Below are 20,084 nucleotides of genomic sequence, written 5' to 3' on the forward strand. Positions count from 1 at the left end.
TGGGAACTGTCCCACTCCCATTTCCCCTGATCTGACCTAACCATCCCTCAGCCTAAGAAGCCACTGGTGGATGAACCTGTTGAGAAGCCCTCTTTGCCAATTGAGGTGAGTGCCAGTGTGGTCTGGGCATGGTTTGGATGCTGGGGTTGGGTGGGGATGGGAAAAGGCAAAAGATGGCAAAAGACTTGAGCAAGACTTGCCTCCTGAGACCCAAAGGTATGAATTCTGGGTCACCATGTGTAGTTTTACAAATGGGGTCTTCCTCCAGCCCACAGAGCAATCCACAAGGATTTACTGAACGCCTATTATGTGCCCAGCATGGTAGTAGACACTAATTGGGATACAAATGAGAAAACAGGGCTTTTACCTCAAAGAGTTCAAAGTCTAGTTGGGCAAGCAATGAGAAAAAACCTGAGAAAAGCTGTGAACATGTTACTCAGTCAAGAAATTTGCACTTGGGAGTCAGAGGACAGGATTACCAGCTCTGCTGCTTACTCCCTGTGTGGGCGTGGGCAAGTCTCTCACCCTTTCTGGACCTCAACTCCTTCTAGCTCTGTGTCTATGATCCTGTGACTTATGAGCTAATTGTTTTTCAATGGAAATGTCACAGGAAATCAGAAAAGAGAGAAATTGAAGTTAGCAAATTTTAAAGTCCTATAGAAATGTCTGTTATTATTATTTTGTTACAGCAGCTAGGTGGTCCAGCAAATAGAGTGCTGGGCCTGGAGTCTGGGAGACCTAAGTTCAAATCCAGCCTTAAATACTTACTAGCTGTGTGACCCTGGACAAATCACTTAACCTTGTTTGCCTCAGTTTCCTCATCTGTAAAATGAGCTGAAGAAGGAAATGGCAAACCACTCCAATATCTTTGCCAAGAAAACTCCAAATGGGGTCATGAAGAGTTGGACACAACTAAACAACGTTACTTTTTTATTTGTTTTTATATTATTTATAATAAAATTATATTAAATAATGTATTTATAATAAAAATACTATTTATTCTATCATTACAGTGGAGAAAATGGTATTCCAGGTAAGAAGGACAACACAAGCAATGAGGCTGGTAGTGTGACCTTGGGCAAGTCACTTTTCTCTGGGCCAGAGTTTTCTTATCTGAAAAATAAGAGGGTTGTACTAGATTAGAAGTTCTTAAACTTCTTGTGTCTTGGACCTCTTTGGAAGTTTGATGGATGCCATGGGTCCCTTCTCAGGAAAAAAAAAAGTTTGAAATGTATAAAATAAAATACATAGGATTGCAAAGGAAACAGATTATATTGAAATGCCAGGTATCAAAATGTTTTAAAAGCAGGTTCCCAGACCGCAGGTTAAGAACCCTCTAAATGAGATGATTTCTAGTTGCCTGAGTGATCATGGGTCAGTGAAACTTCCCTGAGTAAAGCAGAAGGTGCATATTGGGGAGTATGTGGAGTTCCGTTAGAAACGAAGTACCCCTGTCATTCTTTGAAACCATCCCTGCTGCCGGGGTGGGCAAATTGGCTTTACTTGGACATACCTCAGTTTCCAGGTATGCTTTCAGTTTTGGGCGGCAAGCAAATGCTTGCATGTGTATGGATGGCTTCCTGTATGATAGGAGGGAGTAGGACAGAGAGCAGATTGTAGATGCTGCAAAAGGCAGACTCAGGACTTTAGATGTGGTGTGGTAGACAGTGAGGAGTTCTCAAGCTGGAGAGTGACTTGCTCAAAGTAAGGGTTTGGAGAAGATAATAACAATAATCTGGTTGGGGTATGTTCAGTCATGTCTTCAGTTGACTTTTTTTTTTGGGTGAGGGGATTGGGGTTAAGTGAGTTGCCCAGAGTCACACAACTAGGAAATATTATGTGTCTGAGCCCCAATTTGAACTCAGGTCCTTCTGGCTCCAGGGCCGGTGCTCTATCCACTGTGCCACCTAGCTGCCCCTTTGTGATCATTCTTGCTTTTAGAATTGGGGAGGAGAGAGTGCTGATATTGGGGGTGGGGCCTACTGTGTCTTCTGGGGACCCCAGCCCCTTTGCCCCATCAGATCTTACTGGAGAGGGAACTGGCCAGGCTGAACGAGGAGCTGGACAAAGACATGCGAGCCATTGAGATGAAGCTGCCCCCGGACAAGGTACCCCTCACTCCTGGGCCCATCACCCTGTCACATGCCAGAACGAGGGGCGTAGAGGGGAACAATGTCAGAGCAGGATTCCCGAGGTGAGAAGGCGCTGCCTAGAGACCGGGTGCCCAGTCTAGCCCTGTAGGTGTACGGTGGGTTGTGGAAAGCAGGCTACAACAAGTGGAGAGGCAGTTGGTCTTTATGGGAAGAGCTGGCCCTTTGCCCATTTTTTCCACTGGTGATGTTGGGAAAGTCACCTCTGTTCTCTGGGCCTCAGTTCCTCAGTTTGGAAAATAAGGAGGTTGGATCAGACGGCCCCCACGGTTCCTTCTTCCTGTTTGTAAGCCTGGACGAGGTGTCCTGGTGCCCTCGGGTGGCCCTGTCCCCTGGACACCCTCACTCAGGGCGTGTCCCTTCAGCTGGAGGCTGGGATGGCCTGCTCATCTCCTTCCTTCTTTCCTCCCTTACACTGTCTCTGCTCCTTTTCTTTTTCCCTGCCTTCCTTCTTTGCGTCCCGTCTTGCGCGGGGCTGGTGTTGTCCGGGCTCGGCTTCAACTCCCCTGTCGCGTCTCCTCTCGCAAGGCAACCCGAGGAGAGACTCTAGGACCCTGCGTTCATCCCGCCCCTCCCCCCTCTGATCCTACTTCCCCAGCCCCAAACTTTCCCAGCTGTAGTGGAGGGGGCGGTCGAGGTCGAGTCCGGGCTGAGTCCCGCCCCCGCCCTCCCTCCTCTCCCCACCCAGGGCTCGGTAAAGGCTAGCCGCCCCCGGGACAGAGGACCCTTGGCTCGGTGAGTGCCCCGAGATGCCCGGGAGGTGGGAGGAGAAGGGGCTCAACCGGGGGGGTGGGGCTGGGGCTGGGGCGGGACGGAGGACGGAGGAGGGAAGAGGACCGCGATCCCGCCCGGGAGGAGGAGAAGGAGGAGGAGGAGGAGAGAATCGCTGATGTGGAAAGGGCAGATCAGCCCGGGAGCCTGGGACAGAGGAGGGAGGGACTTGGAGAGAGGAAAACAAGGTGGAGGTGAAGGCAGTGAGATCCTGAAGGGCAGGGCAAGGGGAGAGGACAGAACTGGGACGGGACTCTGAGAGGGGGCCACATGGGGAGGGAGAACAACTTAGGGGATGCGTTTGCCGTTTCCGCGGGCGCAGGGAAACTTTTGGCTTTGGAGTCCTTTGGTATCCCTGGAGACCGGCTAGGCGGAGTGGGAAGAGGAGCTTTTCCAGGGAAGGGCAGTGGGAGGGTGAGGTCCCTTTCCCTTGCACACCTCCTCAACATAGCCCAGGCTTCCTTCTCCTTCTCAGGGTCTCCCCCTTTCCATGGCCTCACCCCTTCCTGGCTTGGGGCGGGAGGGAAAGGAAGTCGGATATCCTGCTGAGATCCAAGGATCAGGGAGTAGAGGTGGTCTCTTGAATGGCATTTCTAGAAGGATAAGGGAGAATTCTGGAGGTGGTGGAGGGTGTAAGTCCCCAAAGGAGTAAACTGTGTCTGCACCTCCCTTCCCCCACCCCCATCCTCACCCCATTCTACCAGCTTGTCTCCAGCCCAGGCTTCCAGCCCATCCCAAGCACTTTACCATAGCACCTCACGGGCCCTGAGCCCCCACAGAATGGAAGATGGAGGGAGCCCCTTCCTGGGTCGGAGAGACTTTCTCTACCCACCCCCCACCCAAGGTAAGACTCAGATCCCTCTCCCGGCCCCTTCTAGATTCGAATCCATTAATCTAGCTCCTCTTTTTCATATTTCCCTGTGCCTTATTTGAGTGAGCTAGTGGGCATCCACGGGGATCTTAACTCCCAATCCTTCCACTTGGTCTAACTCTACGGGGGCCCTGGTTTGGTCTGCTGAGTTTTTGGTTCTCTACAGATCCAAATGGGGCAGAGCCTGGGGATGGCCTGGCAAAGAAAGAAGAGAAGAAGGTAAGAGGTAGCTTAGGGGCAGGATGTAATCAGGCATTGTCCCAGGATGTGGGACTCGATTATCCAGTGGGTGGGATACACTGGTATCATTTATAACTCTTGGAGGGATAGAAGTTTGGCTAGGAGTAAATTCTGTTCTTTCTCTCCTTCTGCTCAGATGAAGGCTGCACGGCTCAAATTTGACTTCCAGGCTCAGTCACCTAAGTAAGTGTCCCTTCTTTCTCTTTCCTCTGCCTTTGGGGAAGGAGTATCTCTGAAGCCCCATTCAAGTACCCTACCTTTCTCTCTGTATTCCAGTGGGATAGGAGTTCAGAAGCTTGTACGAGGTATCTCCTATTGCCCCATGAAGAAAAGCCATAACCAAGATTGGGCAAACAGGGCTTTGTCTCAAGTGCCCTGTCAAATTTAGAGCCCAAAAGCTAAAATCCACTATACCTCTTATAGATATAGAGCAGTTGTGTGCCAACAAATAGGAGGGTGATACTGACACTTCCCATTCCTCTAGCAAACAATCTGCTTGGCATAGAGCTGACCTGACTTGAGTAGCCCCCACCCCTCCACAAGGCCTGAGGAAGTCAGACCCAGGCATACTCCCTTTGTAAAGGTCCACTATGGCTCTAACAGCCTGAACTCACCTATTTGAGGTTGAGGAGGAGGGTTGGGGAGCATGGTGGGGAGAAGGTTGGGGAGAATGGGTAACTCTCAATCTTTACACACCTATGCTAGGGAATGTGATGGGTACTTGCATGTGTACCACAGTGGAAAGGGAAAAGTGAGGTTACTCATCTATTTTTGAGAAGAGCCTCAGCTGTCCATCAACCTGACTCTCCTGGGCTTGACCCATCTTACTTCAGCTCAAGGGTTGAAGGAAGGTTCAGACTAGGGCATCATGGAAGGGGGCATCCCAAAAGCATTGGAGATAACAATGTCATAAACTCCTGCCCAGCTTTCCACCACTCCAGCATTGTGAGACTTCTTGCCTTCCCAATACTCCCTAGCCAGTCTTCTTTGAAAATCTGAAGGAAGAGTCTGGAAGACTCCAAAGAGTAATGTACATGGTGGAGTATGACAGTCCATGCCACATCTTCCCAGAACCATATAAATTCTTTTTTTTTTTTGTAAATAGTACTTTATTTTTTCCAAGTACATGTAAAGATAGTTTTCAATATTCATTTTAATAAGTTTTTGAGTTCCAAATTCTCCCTTCCTCCCCACTCCCCAGGACAACAAGCAATTTGATATAGGTTATACATGTGCAATAATGTTAAACAGACCATATAAATTCTACATAAGATATATGCCACCTCTTCCAATCACCTGTCAAGAATAATGAGTTAAAATAGGAAGCTACTAGGTGATCTACAGGGGGTAAACTCTTTCCCTAACCTCACACCAGTTTCCTGGGGTGATCTGTCTTCAACTTTCAACCAAGGCTTCCTTTCCTGCCTCTTGACCCAGGGGCAAAGTTCCGAGTGATGACTCTGTCCACAAAAGAGTAATGCTCCCTGGGGAGAACTTGGGACCTAGGTTTGAAGAAGGAAGTAAAAAGGACTCTTGTAGTTTTTGGATAGCCCCAAGGACATAGTCCCCTTTTCCATGACCTTCCCCTACCACCTTTTGATTTTGAGGGACCTTTAAGTGACTTTTTGTGCACGGCCACCAGGGAATTGACCCTGCAGAAGGGAGACATCGTGTACATCCACAAAGAGGTGGACAAAAACTGGCTGGAGGGAGAACATCATGGGCGGCTTGGCATCTTTCCAACTAACTATGTAGAGGTGAGTGAGGGGCTTCCTTGGTGGGGTAGAAATTTGGGTTCCTCTCTCTCTCCTCTACACAGAACCCTGTTGTGTTCAGTCTGTCACCAAGCTCTGCTGTTTCTTCCTTGATAATACCTCACAGGTTCATGCCTTCATCTACATATCAGACCCAGCAATTGTGAATAACTCTCACCACCTAGTTTGTGCCAGGCATAACAACAACAATGATAACAATAATAACTAACTTTATATAGTGCTTTGTGCACCTTTCCATTCATTTTCATTAGGTCCTCACAATAACACTATAACATAGGGAGTAATAATTTTTCTTAAATAAAAGAAGACAGATGGTTTATTATAAAAGAGTACCACAAAACAAATAAACAAACAAAAAATAATCAATGTAGAATGTCAAGAGGGCCCATGGCTTATAACTAAATGAAGTGATTTGGGTCCAGTAGACCTGTCATTAAAACATGGAATGTCCTGTGTCAGGGAGTATTCCAGTGGTGCTAAAGACCTGTGTCAGATGGTAGAGATAAAGGTTGGGGAAATCAACAAGTTAGTACTGCGATCAAGAGGGTAGTGTACTTATTAGGCCCATTTAACAGATTGGGGAAGTGAGGCTTAGATGCTCCTTGTAACACAGCTAGCAAGAGACAGAGGCTCTTCTGACTTTGAATATAGTGTCCTTTCCACTATATCTCATCTGCCAATCAGAATGATCTAATTAATTTATTAAAGTGCTTGCTCTGTAAGCCTAAAATTGTTTTATAAATGTGAGTCATTTTCATCATCCCTTTGGCTCCCAGCAAAGGTGACCTTATACTGATTTGTGGGGCTGATTATCTCTTCCTTCCCCTACTGTGGCTGTCCAAAGGGTCCATTTTTGATCCCTGAAATTTTACAATTAGCACTCATTTCTTTGGATTAAAATTTTGTCTAGTAGAATGTAAACTTGAAGGTAGGAAACAGTCTTTATTTTTTTGTCTTTCTATCTTCGGCATCTCTGTCTCTATAGTGACTCTTTATCATCAGTTTCCTTTTTTGTTTATTAATTCTTCTAGCCCTAATTCCTGAATTAATGTATTTGCTTATTGTCTTCCCCCATTAGATTGTAAACTCCTTGAGGGCAGGGAATGTCTCCCTTTTCTTTGTATGTTCAGTGCTTAGCACAGTGCCTGGCACATAGTAGGAGCTTAATAAATACATATTGGCCGACTCATTAAATTGGGACTTTTTATCTCAGGGCCAGGTTCTGTGCAGTTTGGGAGGCAACGTTAGGTCCTTGTATTGTCCTGATCTGTATATTGGGGGTCCTGCCTCTCCATTCTCTGGGTTTTGGGGGCTGTGTTCTTCAAGGAACTCAGGAACAGCTTGACCTCATAGATACTAAGTGAATGTTTTGGGTTGTTGCTGATCACCTGTTACAGTGAGATTTTAATCCTATATTTTAATTTTATTAATTTTTTTATTCCTCATTTTAATCCTAATCCTCTTTTGGATTAGGTATTCAGTTCAACTGAGCAAACACTTATTAAGCACTTACAGTGGTTTGTGCCAGGCATTGTGCTCAGTGCTGAGGATACAAAGGTGAAAGTGAAACAGCTGTCCTCAAGGAGCTTCCATTCTGGTCGGGAGTTACCGATGTGTACACTATATAAATAAATACAAGGAACTCTGAGGGTCTTCCCCTCCCGGTTTGATTTTTTTTTTAATTAAAGGGGCCATCCCTTGACTCACTTCTTAAAGAGGCCTATTCACTGAATGGGTATTGCCTCACTCAAAGTGAGAACTTGGAAAGATCTTTGCTTAAAAGGGCCAAGGTCTTCCACTGCATATTCTGGGCCATTTCCAGTCATCCTGATCATTATCTGGCCACTGGACCCAGATGGGTCTGGAGGGGAAAGTGAGGCTGGTGACCTTGCACAGGGCTCCCTCACTCAAATCAAAGTCAATTGCAAGTCATGTCGTCATCTTCCTGATGTCATGGTCCTCTTCAAGACAAGCCACACAGAACATAATGTAATAACTTAGGTAGGAGGTGTTACCTGAGTTGAGCTTTGTAGGAAGTTAAGGATTCTAAGAAATGAAATTGAGGAGAGAAAGCATTCCCGGCGCAAGTGACAGAAGTATACTGTCATGTATAAGGAGAGCTAAGTCCCTATCAGTCACACATGCAGCTGATATATGTCCCTCCTTCCTGGAAAGGAAGAGACCTTGAAAACTGGGGCACCTGAGGGAGTGAGAAGGGAGGGCACTGGGGAAGATAAACCACCTAATTAAAGATTTTTCCTAAGGCTGGCAGCTTCTAGTTGAATTGAAAACTCTTAATTCTGTACTTGAAGGCCTTCCACTAATCTGATCTCACGCTCTTCTACCCTCACCCAGACAAATAACATATTCACACTCTCCCTCCCACCCCCACTCGTTCCCCTCCAGGCTCCCCTTGGCCTTCTACACTGCAATTCAAGCCTCATTCCAGAGACTCTGCCTCTCCCACCCACACCCACCTTGTTACCACTTCCAGATTTTTGCGCATACCTTTCTCCACCTGGAATGCACATACCTTCTCTTCCAAATAACTCCTTAAGACTTAGTATTTGCTGGCTGTGTCTCTTACCCATTTGTCACTGATGTCTGTGAAATTTAGGCTTTTTAAATGAGCATTTCTTATGTATTTGTTCTTTCCTGCCCATTCATTTTTTTAAAAAATGCCTTTTGCCTGAGAAATTCAACATACTTTGTTTACAATTAAGTAAGTTAGCATCACATTTTGAGACAAGATTGAAGTGAAAAGAATACTAGATTTGGAATCAGAGAATCTGGTTCTAAAGTCCGTCTGACCACAGCCAAATTACTTAAACCCTCTGGGCCTCATTTTCTTAATCTGCAAAATGAGGGGATTTGAGTAGATTACTCAAATTATATCTCAGATCTGTAAATTCTTTGCTTAAGGGCTGACCCAGGAGTGTGCTGGTAAGTGTTTTACAGCCAGCTAGGGTGGGGTGGAAAATGTTTGTAGTACACACTTAAAGTTTAATTTGCACTATTCACATTTTCTCACTTTCTTAGACATTCAACCAAGCAATAAATGAAGCTCTAATTTGTATCGATTTCCGAGGTATAAATAAATGCTCGTACTAAAAATTTAACTGTTAGCTGTTAAGGTAGGAACTGGTCCCAGCCCACCATTGGCCAGGTTCCAGGTTGTCTTCTTCCAAGAGATGCTAGATTAGAAGTCAGCAAGGTCTGGGCTTGAATAGTGTCTCAATTAGATGCTAGCTATCTGATACTGGCCGCGTCACAACTATGATCAGCCTCAGTTTCTTCACTTGTGAAAGGGGGATAATACCTGTGCCACAGGATTTTGTGGGGATCCAAGGAGATGATGCCCATGAAGTACTTAACAAACTTTCTGGTACGAGGTAAATGATGATCTTATGAAGTGTGTAACTACTTGCTATGAGTCCCCAAGTGCATGTTCAATAAATGTTGTTTAGTTGTTTTTGATACTGTCCTACTCTTTGTGAGCCTTTTGGGGGTTTTCTTGATACTGGAGTGGTTTGCCATTTCCTTCTCCAGCTTATTTTACAGTTGAGAAAATTGAGGCAAACAGGGTTAAGCGACTTGCTGAGGGTCACACAAGCTATTAAGTATTTAAGGCTGGATTTGAGCTCTGGTCTCCCAGACTCAGGCCTGGCACTCTATCCATTGGGCTACCTTATACAGTGGGTGGCTGATCCAGGAGTCTTTGATCCTTCTTCCCTTTTATCTCTTCCAGGTGCTGCCCCCAAATGAGATCCCAAAGCCCATCAAACCCCCAACCTACCAGGTACTGGAATATGGAGAGGCTGTGGCCCAGTACAACTTCAAGGGGGACCTGGAGGTGGAGTTATCCTTCCGAAAGGTGAGTGAGCCTCTTGTTCAGAGGGAGAAGGGGTGATGGGGCAGGGGAAGTTTTAGCTGAATATCAGAATTGGGAGGAAAAAGGGAGAAAATAATAGTCAAATAACTCCCCCACATATCTGGAACTTTTCCTTTCCTGACTTGTTTGGATAAAATATTTTCCTTCCCTCTTGTGGCTGGCTTCTTCAGGACCACATTTCCTATGAGCTGTAAGTGCCTGGAGGGCAAAAACTGTGGATCTTTCTGGATCAATTTTTATAGTGTAAAATGTGACCATAAACAACAAATATCATTTTCTGTTTGGGCAAAGGAGAGGTGGGGTGGGAGGAGGTAGGAGGCCAGAAGAGGAGGGAGAGAAAAAAGAATAGAAGAACAACAAGAAAGGGACCTGGAAACTGAGGGGAGAAGGAGAGAGGAAGGGAAATAGGAGGGAGAAAGAGGGAAAAGGAACCTCCCAGTCCCTGTCCCTTTGCCTCTCCACTTTAAACAATCTGCATGTGTTGAAAACTTGCTATGAGGTGGATTTTAGGGAAGAGACAAAGGGCTGTAAGTTTCTAAATGTGTGCTTTAAAAAAATTTTTTTTTCTTTTTGGAGGTAGTTGGGGTTAAGTGACTTGCCCAGGGTCACATGACTAACTCTGGGCCTCCTGGCTCCAGAGCCCATGCACTATCCACTGAGCCACCTACCAGCCTCTAATCAGTCTCTTTTCAAATAAAAAAAGTTTACCCACAACAAACTCACTTAATCTGGTTGGGTAGATAAGACTAAGGGGACTAAGGGGATAAGATAACAATTTGGACTGGGATTGGGGAAGGTACTCCAGATAGGTGAACGGTCTGAGGTGGGGAAGGGATGGAAAGTTTTGGGTATGGTTAGTGTATCTGCCTGTCTGGGGGAGGAGGGGTCATGATGGGAACACCTGGTTGAGAGCTCCATTTTCTTCCTCCTCTCTTCCCTCTTAGGGTGAGAGGATCTGCCTCATAAGGAAGGTGGATGAAAACTGGTACGAGGGGCGCATCTCAGGGACTGGACGACAGGGCATCTTCCCTGCCAACTATGTCCAAGTCTCCAAAGAACCCAGGCTCAAGGTCTTTGAAGATGGCCCTCCCCCCACCCACCTGACCCTGGCTGGCTCCCAAGTCCCTGGGTCCCCACGCCTGGGCACCTCTCGCCTAGCAAGGCCATCTGGTTCCCCCTCTGCACCCCAAAGCACAGCTGACACCACCGACTGGGGGGGCCGAACCTCTCCCTATCGCACTGGTTTTGCGTTTCGTTCCAGCACCCAGGAACCTTCCCCACGGACCTCTCCATCCAGACCTCAGAGCCAGGTGACTCCGAACTTCCCATCAAGAAAATGAGGCATCCTGAGTCAGCGAGAAATCCCCTCTTTAGACATAAGAAATCTGCCTCTTCCCGTTTCTGTAGCTGATAGAGGAAAATGGGACATTTATCCCAGTGCAGCGGGAGATATTGCCTTTGAGCAGGGCAATGAAAGCCAGTCTATGTCTGTTGGAGTTTGGAATGTGGTAATGTGGTCCCGAAAGCATACAGGGCACTTTGGCAAATTGAAATCTTTTTGTGGGGCAGTGATGGTGGCTATTAAGCACAAAGGTCCCTGCCCTCCACAAATACTATATTATCTTAGCCTTGAGCACTGTATTTATGTTGAGCTGCATTTCAATTAAGATTTTCTGGTCCTTTTATGTCATACTATATTTACATATGAATAAACAGGCATTTTAATTACTCTAAATATAGTCAAACCTACCAACAGGAACAGGATAACTTGGGACCTTGCGTCCTGCCCCACCTTCCTTTGTTTGCCTGTAGTCTGTGGTAGAGCCTGAACTGGAGGAAGGAGAGATCACTGAAGGCAGTAGTCAGGAATGCCAACTGTAAGGGAGCCTTGGTCCTAGGACTTGGGTCTCATCTGTGTACCCTAGGTAGTGCAGTGGTTAGAGTGCTGGGCCTAGAGTCAGGAAGACTCATCTTCCCGAGTTCAAATTTGGCCTCAGAGACTTACTAGCTGTGAGATCCTGAGCAAGTCACTTTACCCTATTTGCCTCAGTTCCCTCATCTGTAAAATGAGCTGGAGAAGGCAATGGCAAACCACTCCAATATCTTTGCCACGAAAACCCCAAATGGGGTCATGAAGAGTCAGACATGATTGAAACGACTCAACGATAACAGAACAACTAAACCTGTTCCATTCCATGTTAGAGCAGCCTCCAGGAATCACTGGATAAAATGGGATGCCAGTTACTATGTCATTTCTTAAAAATCCAAGAATTTTAAATCTTCATGCCTCAGTTACCCATATGTAAAATAGGGATAATAAAACCCTACATACTTTCTGAGGTCGTGGTTTGAATAAAATGAGCCAATGTATGGAACCATGTTGAAAAGGGTTTAAGATGCAGTTATTATTCTCTTTAGCCCATAGTACCCGTTGAAAATTTGAGTCTTGTCTACCTACATTACACAGGCACTTCAAAATAACCCATCCTTTTCTCATTATTCACCTGTAGGGTTTTGGTGCCTCCAGGACATTGCCGTCCCACCACTGGGGTGCCAGCCCTCACCAAGACTCTTCTTCCTCTTTGGATCCTCTAATATTCACTGGACTCCGTGAGTATGAGTTGAGGAGTAGTCAGATGGGGATGGGAGATATTATAGGGCATGTAGCCTAATGAGTAAAGACTTTCACAGTCAGCACCACTAAGGAAACTAAAGACAATTTAATTCAATAAGCAAACCCAGCCCTATGGGTTGGGAGACTCGGAAGACAATAGAAGTGTAGGAGATAATCTCTGTTCTTTCAGGAATATTTTAATCTAGATTTGGGGTTAGCAAACTATGGCTTCTGGGCCAAATTCAGCAGTCAAAAAAATGTAAAAGCCATTCTTAGCTCCCATGCCAGACAAAGACAGGTGAAGGCCACATTTGGCCCATGGGCCATAATATGCCAATCCCTGACCTAGATGGAAAAGTGAAGAGACAGATGAATTGATGTGCTATGTACATGTGAATTTATTATTGACATTATTGCTATTGGTTGTGGATGCTAACATAGGAGATTCCTGGCTCTTCTCTCCACAAATCCCATTTACTCTCTGGGCCTTCGTTTATCTATAAAATTAGAGGTTGGATTGAATGATCTCTAAGGTCTCTTCCAGCTCTGAACATAGTTGTCTTGAAATGATTGACATAGATTTCCGAGAAAGGAGAGAGAAAGAGGGGTCATTGTGGCTCAGGGGCACAGAAGAAGGCTTCCTGGAAGAGATGAGGCTTGAAGGATGGGTTGGGTTTGGAAGGGAAAGAGCAGTGTGGTGGGAGAACAGAGTTCTCTGCGAAGGAGAGTGTACAGAGATGAAAAAGGTTTGCTGAGTGATGGTGAGGCGGGGGATGGTTTGGTCTGGAGACGTAGCTGATTTGGAATGGGCTAGGCTGGGGAGAGGTAAAGATGCTTATGGTTACCGCAGCAGTATCTTCCTTCAGGTACCGGGCAGTATATCGATATTGGCCTCAGAATGAAGACGAATTGGAGCTTCGGGAAGGAGACCAGGTGGATGTCATGCAGCAGTGTGACGATGGCTGGTTTGTGGGTATGATGAGCCCTGGGGGATGGGGAGGACTGTTGTAAGTGTCAGCAGTCCGGAGTAGGCTTTTGAGATTGGGCCACCCTCCATTTACATCAGCTGCTGCCAACACTTAGAGGCCAGGGCTATTCACTACCAGGCAGGTGACAGGAAAGATCTTGATTTCTGTAACATCTGTCTTTTCTTTTTTGTTTTTTGTTTTTAATTTTCAGTTCCAAATTCTCTCCCTCCCCTACCCCATTGAGAAGGCAAGAAATATGATACTCGTTATATGTAGCATCTTTCAAAACATTCCTTTCATTCCATTTAATCCTCACAATACACTTTAGCTAGGTAGAGGAAACAGGTACAGAAGCATGATTGGGCTTCTCCACTTCTGCCTCTTGGAGCTACTAAGGAAGTGATCCCTACTCGAGCTTATATTCTGATGCATACTTACTGACTGTGGGACCAGAGCAAATCATGTAACTCCTCAGTACCCCAGGGAGCTCTCTTTAAAACCAGAGCACAATTCAGCCTGGATCAGTAGAGGTAGTATCCTTAATGGGGGTCAACTTTTTCTGATGAAAGCAGTGGCCCACTCCCCCGTCCCTGAAATAGGTATTAATATTATTAGCACTCACCTCACAAGCTTGTTATGTATTTAAATTGCTTTGTAAATTTTATATGATTGGCAGAGTTATTATTGTTATTTATTAATTAATAAGTAAAGTTAAATGAATATTGGTTGAATTAATATTGATTTAATTTATAATGATGGGTTAATTGTTATTGTTATTTATTGTGTGACTCTGGGCAGGTCCCAACCTCTCTATAAAATAGGAATAGTAGCACTTACCTTAAAAGGTTCAAAGGATTAAACAAGAACACACACACACACACATGCTTCATAAACCTTAACTTGCTACGTAAATGTTGGTCTTTGTTATAATTATTAATCTTCGTTGTTATATACCATGCTGACTTTCCATGGAAAAACATTTAGTTTTTAGCCCATTAACAAGTATTGAGTACCTCCTGTGCCCAACCCTGGGCTTGGCTGAGAGCAGGTTTTAGAAAAGAATAAAATACAGTCATTAAACTTAAGAATCTCATGTTCTGGCTGAGGAAGTATGACTCCCTTGGCTGGCATGTAGAAAAAACTTTATCAATACCTGTTGATTGATTAATATCACTGAAGGGAGACAACATATGAACAGATAGGTATTGACAAGATAATTTGATGAAGAAGAGAGTACTAACAATTAAGGAGAAAAGAAAAGGCTTCCTATAGGAGGTAAGGCATGATCTGAACCATGAAGGAAACTAGGAATTCTAGGAGGTAGAAGTAAAAGAGAAATATATTGCAGGTATGGGGAATGGCGTTTGCAAAGGCTTAGAGGTGAGATCAGAGAGTAGCAAGTCAGCCACTCCAGCTGGAATGTGAAGTGTGCAGGGGAGTGCTCCATCATAATCCTGAAAGCTAAATTATTCGTTCTAGAAGTGATAGGGAGCCACTGAAGAATCTTGAGTAGGAGAATGAAATGGTCAGATGTGCTTTAGGAAGGTTATGTTGGCAGCTATGTGGAGGATGGCCTGGAGAGAGCCTGGAAGCAGAATCTGATCAGGAGGCCGTTTCAGTGATCTAGCTGAGAGGCAATGAAGGCCTGAACAGAGTAGGGGAAAGAAGGACACGTGAAATATATTGTGGAGGGGGAATCGGCCAGTCTTGGAAATGGATTAAATGTGAGGAATCGGGGAGAGGGAAGAGTCAAGGATAACTCTTGAGGTTGTGAACCTGACTGTGATAGTGATGTCCTCAAAAGATAGAAAGTCTGATGAGGAGTGGGGTTTAGGGATTAAAGTAAGTTCCTGTGTGGACATGTGGAACTGAAATATCCACTTGGAGTTCAGTTAGAGATGTCTAACCAGTAATTGGTGATGTGGAAGGGGAGTTTAGGGGAGAGCTTAGAGCTGAATATATAGAATTGGGCTTCATTTGCATAGAAATGGCTATTGAATCCATAGGAATGAATAAGATCACCAAGAGAGGAGATGTTGAGAAAGAAGAAAAGAGGGTCTAGCGCAGAGCCTTTGGTAACGCCCAGGGTTAGGGAGTGAGACACAGATGAGAATCTAACTTGACAGAGAAGGAGTAGAGGGCGAATCAGGAGAGAGTAGTGTCACAAAACGCTGGGGAAGAGACAGTGTCCTGGAAGAAGTGGTATCAGTGTCAAATAATGCAGAAGAGACACGGAGAAAAAGCTACTACTGAATTTAGAAATTAAGAGAGAAATCTTGGTGAGAGCTGTTTCATTGAATTATGAGGTCAGAAACCACATTCCTAAGGGCTTGAGAAGCGAGTAGGAAGTGAATAAGAGGCAATCAATGTAGAAGTATTTTTAGGAGCTTAATTGAGAAAGGAAGGAAAGCTGTAGGGTGGTAGCTTGAGAGAGTGGCAGGGTCCCATGAAGGTTTCTTGTTAAAGATTTGGACGAATTTGCAGGTAGAAGCAAAGGAGCCACTTAATTTGGAGAGCTTGAAAAATAAAAGATGGCAAAGAGATGGCTGAAGAGGAATGGTGCGGGAGGAGATGAGAGGTGATGGCATCAAGGGTGTAAGTAGAGGGGTTGACTTTGTCAAGAAGGGCCTCTGGGGCAGCTAGGGGGGCACTGGCCCTAGAGACAGGAGGACCTGATTTCAAATGTGGCCTCAGATATTTTCTAGTTATGTGACCAATGCTGTTGATCACACACACACAAAAAAAAGACCACCTCTTTGTCAGAGACAAGCAGGTGAGAATGGCAAATGATGTTAAGAGGTTTTGAGGTTTAGAATTGGGGAGAAAAGGGCTTTCACATTAGATGGCCTATATTTTCTCAGTAAGATAAGAGCTTTTGCTGAAAAGGAAGGGAGACAGGCTGGAGTAGAACAGTGGTGTCAAACTCAGATAGAAACAGATTCCTGCCCCCTTTATGTTGACTTAAAAACCAAAAATTAATGTTATCTATGTTGTATGTTTATTTTGTTAAATGTTTCCCAATCACCTTTTAATTGGTCCTGAAAGAGTTGCCTTGCTGTGAGTTTGACACCTCTGGAAAGAGCTTGAAAAGGTTCAGAGCAGCTGCTATTGGGAATTTGATAGTAAATCGATTAAGTAAAAATACCAAGATTGCCATAGACCAGTGAGAATCTAGTTGAGATAAGGTTACATTCATTGGTAGCAGTTTGCAAAGCACAGCTGTTTGACTTCCTTCATTAATATTTAGCAGTAGATGGGTAGGAATGATAAAGATAACTTATAGGGGTAGCCCTATTAGTTTGGGTTTGGCAAAGCATAAGCAGTGATTAGACCAGGGGACAAGAGATTTGAGAGAAGACATTGAACTGATTAGCTAGCTATAAGGTCAGAGTTATGAATGGGTAGGGGGACATGAGGCCAGAGAAGGGATGATGGCTCGGGAGAGATAAAATAACTGGAGGTCGTAGTGACAGATATAGAAGAGTGAGGTGAAGGAAGAGATAGGAAAGTAGAGATTGTGATCAGGTCATGGCGTTAGAACACTGTTAGTGTGTTTAAGGATATGACCCGCCCTGTCTCTGGCTAGGGTAGAATGAAGGAGGATCATGGGAGTGAGGGAGACTGATTTTGAGGGCACATACATGTGGATATCAAGATCCTCAAGTATAAGGACAGGGATTGTGTTGGAGAGGAGGTCTCTGAGGCAGGTGCTGAGCTCCTGGACTAAAGAGGGAAGACAGCCCACAACTGGATAGCATGATATTAGCAGAGGTGGTGAACCTCAACGGAGAATTGTACAGGTTAATGTTTAACAGCCATTTGCATGGCACACTTATAAGTTTAATTGCATCATTAATATTTTCTCCATCATTTCCTGAAGTTTAGACAATGAACAAAACATAAGTCAAGCCTGATTTGTAGGTTTGACGATATCTGAGGCGTAAATGCTCAAACTGAAATTTCACCAATTGGCTTCCTCCAACACACCCCTATTCCTGAGGATGGTAGTAGAGAGAGGGTCTTGTGGAGGGGCAGAGGAGCAGGGGGTGTATGTGCCTTCTCTTTTTCCTGGCCCAGTGTGTAGAAGAGCAGGAGAGAAGGGACAGCCCCTCCTGAAGAGAGTGGCCAGGCTCGGGGTGGGAAGGGGTAGGGAAAGGGGAGAAGATGGAAGTCATGTGAGAGAAAGGGGGTCCAGTGGTAAGAGAAGGAAGACTAGGTTAAGGACTTGTAAAGGGTAAGGTTGAGGTGGATGGTATTGAGAGAGCAGGGAGTGATACTGGAAAAAAAAAAGGTTTTCACATAGGCAATTCTAAACTCCTTAATAATGACAATAATAAAAGCTAACATTTATGTGGCTTGTTAAGATTTGTAAGGTCTTTACATATGCTATAAAGTTGACTTATAAATTTAATTTTAACATTTAATAACATTTAAAAATATTAAATATCTTTTATATTTACACATTTGTATTGTTTGTTCTTGAACAGGCATTTTCAGTTGTGTCCAACTCCTTGTGACCTCTTTTGGGGTTTCCTGAGCAAAGATACTGGAGTGGTTTGCCATTTTCTTTTCCAGCTCATTTTACAGATGCAGAAACTGAGGCAAACAGGGTGAAGTGACTTGCCTAGGGTCCTACAGCTAGTAGGTGTCTGAAGCTAGAAGGTGTCAGGTCTTCTTGACACCAGGCCCTGTACCTATCCACTGTGCCATCTGGTTCTGTGCACGTGCACATATGTATATGTGTGTATATATGTGTATGTGTGTGTGTGTGTGTATACACATACATATATGCATATATACACATGTTATATATGTATATATATTCTATAGCTTTCTTTTTCTTTCTTTTTTTTTTTGGTGAGGCAATGAGAATTAAGTGACTTGCCCAGGGTCACACAGCTAGTACGTGTTATGTGTCTGAGGCCGGATTTGAACTCAGGTCCTCCTGACTCCAGGGCTGGTGCTCTATCCACTGTACCACCTAGCTGCCCCTCTATAGCTTTCTTTTTAAAAGATTAATTTTTTTAAAATTAATGCTTTTCTTTTTATATCAGAATCATATATACATACATACATACATATATATATATATATATACCCTTTTATCTAGTAAGGCTTCTTTTGTAATAAGGGGAAAAAAAGGTTAAAAAAACTAATTGATTTAGAGATCTTGTTTTATAACATTCTGGACCCTTGGTGCTCTTCCTCTCATGGGATCATAGATTAGAGATGGAAGGGACCTTAAGAGGCCTTTAAGACTGCCTTCATTGTTTTAGAGATGAGGAAACTGAAGCCCAGAGAGGTTAAGTCACAAACGGTCACAAAGCTAATAATTATCCGAGGCAGACTTTGAATCCAGGTCTTCCTGACTCTAGGGTCAGTGCTTTGTCCGTCACCCTGCTGCCTCTTACTGTCCCATGTTGCCACCAATGAAGGGAGGGAGGTGACTGAATATCCTTCCTAAAATTCAGTGCTGAGTGCCCGGCACTGGCTCCCACTTCCTCATTACTGGAAGCTCTACTCTAAAACCTGCAGATCTTTTTATGGATGTGTGTGTGTGTGTGAGAGAGAGAGAGAGAGAGAGAGAGAGAGAGAGAGAGAGAGAGAGAGAGAGAGAGAGAGAGAGAGAGAGAGAGAGAGAGAGAGAGAGAGAGAGAGAACACAAGTGAGCGCTACAGAATGTTTAGAGGTCATCAGTCAGGATGGTCTATGGCTTGTGGAGATGAGATAGAGAAACTGGGGGATTTTTAGCTGGAGAAGAGAGGATTCAACAAGGCTGTGATGGCTGTCTTCAAAGAAGACAAGATTAGACACAAAGAAGAATGATTAGAATTGTTCTATTTGACTGTAGAGTACATAACTAAAAGGAATGAATAGAAGTTGCAAAAATAGGTAAATTAGGCTTGATGTCTAGAAAAACTTTCCCACAGCCAGTTATCCAAAGAAGGAATGGGCTGCTTGGTGAGCTAGTGGGTTCCTCCTCTTTGGAGGTCTTCAGATTGAGCACTCATAGGGTATGTTTCAGAAAGGATGCACTTTCAGATGGTTGCTGAAATTCTGTGATTCCAGTAATGTTCGTTAGCCTATATCATCCCTCAAAGGAAGATGTTTATATCTGAGTCGAACTGCTTTCCCACAGGCAAAGTGATTTGATTTGGCAGTGTGAGACCTAAACCTTAGAAGGGTGGTGTGAGACTGGATGCTTTGAAGTGGACTTAACACCTAGAATTATAGAATGTGACAGCTATAAGGAATCTTTGAGGTCATTTAGCACAACCCTTTCATTTTATAGACCTGGAAGTTGAGGGATAGAGAGGGAAAGGGACCTGCCCAAAGTCACACAGAAAATAAATGACCAAGTCAGAACCGGAGCCCTGATCTCTGGTCTTGAGTGCCCTCCACCCTCCTTAAAAGCTATTTCTTCTAAACTACCCTGCCTCTGTATGTGATGCATAAGGACCTTCTGGGAGGAAGGGATGGGTGGGGTTATTCCTTTATTCCTGAAGGAGCACATCTCTTTGTATTCCCTTTGACACCTTTGCATTGCATATACAATCTATTCTGAATAAACACTTGTTTGTTCTGAGGGGTATTGATGCTGAGGTGTGTGGATTAGTGGAGAGTGTCAGGTTGTGAGGACCTGAGTTCAGATTTTATCTCTAATACTTATTGCAAAACCTTGTGGAAGGTTCTTAACCTTTCTGGGCCTCTGTGACTCATTGATAAGACAAGGGAGTTGAATGGGAGGAACTCTGAGGTCCTCACCAGTTAACATAAATGCTGTGAGTCAGCTGATTGCTTCT

At 44.6% G+C, this 20,084-nt stretch overlaps 1 protein-coding gene across 1 annotated transcript in view; it reads left to right on the forward strand.

The window, feature by feature from the left end:
* The window catches only part of SORBS3 (sorbin and SH3 domain containing 3), a 34,586-nt gene that overhangs the window by 13,966 nt on the left and 536 nt on the right, over nucleotides 1–20,084 (forward strand). The window contains 12 exon segments of the mRNA XM_078149643.1: nucleotides 52–105; nucleotides 2,022–2,108; nucleotides 2,839–2,885; nucleotides 3,626–3,765; nucleotides 3,959–4,011; nucleotides 4,169–4,215; nucleotides 5,675–5,789; nucleotides 9,556–9,681; nucleotides 10,644–11,009; nucleotides 12,210–12,279; nucleotides 12,282–12,309; nucleotides 13,180–13,286. Of these exon segments, the coding sequence (XP_078005769.1) occupies nucleotides 52–105; nucleotides 2,022–2,108; nucleotides 2,839–2,885; nucleotides 3,626–3,765; nucleotides 3,959–4,011; nucleotides 4,169–4,215; nucleotides 5,675–5,789; nucleotides 9,556–9,681; nucleotides 10,644–11,009; nucleotides 12,210–12,279; nucleotides 12,282–12,309; nucleotides 13,180–13,286 (1,240 nt within the window).

Source organism: Phascolarctos cinereus, unplaced genomic scaffold (genome assembly GCF_003287225.1).
Source record: "Phascolarctos cinereus isolate Bilbo 61053 unplaced genomic scaffold, phaCin_HiC Scaffold_2;HRSCAF=192, whole genome shotgun sequence".
Taxonomy (NCBI): Eukaryota; Metazoa; Chordata; class Mammalia; order Diprotodontia; family Phascolarctidae; genus Phascolarctos; species Phascolarctos cinereus.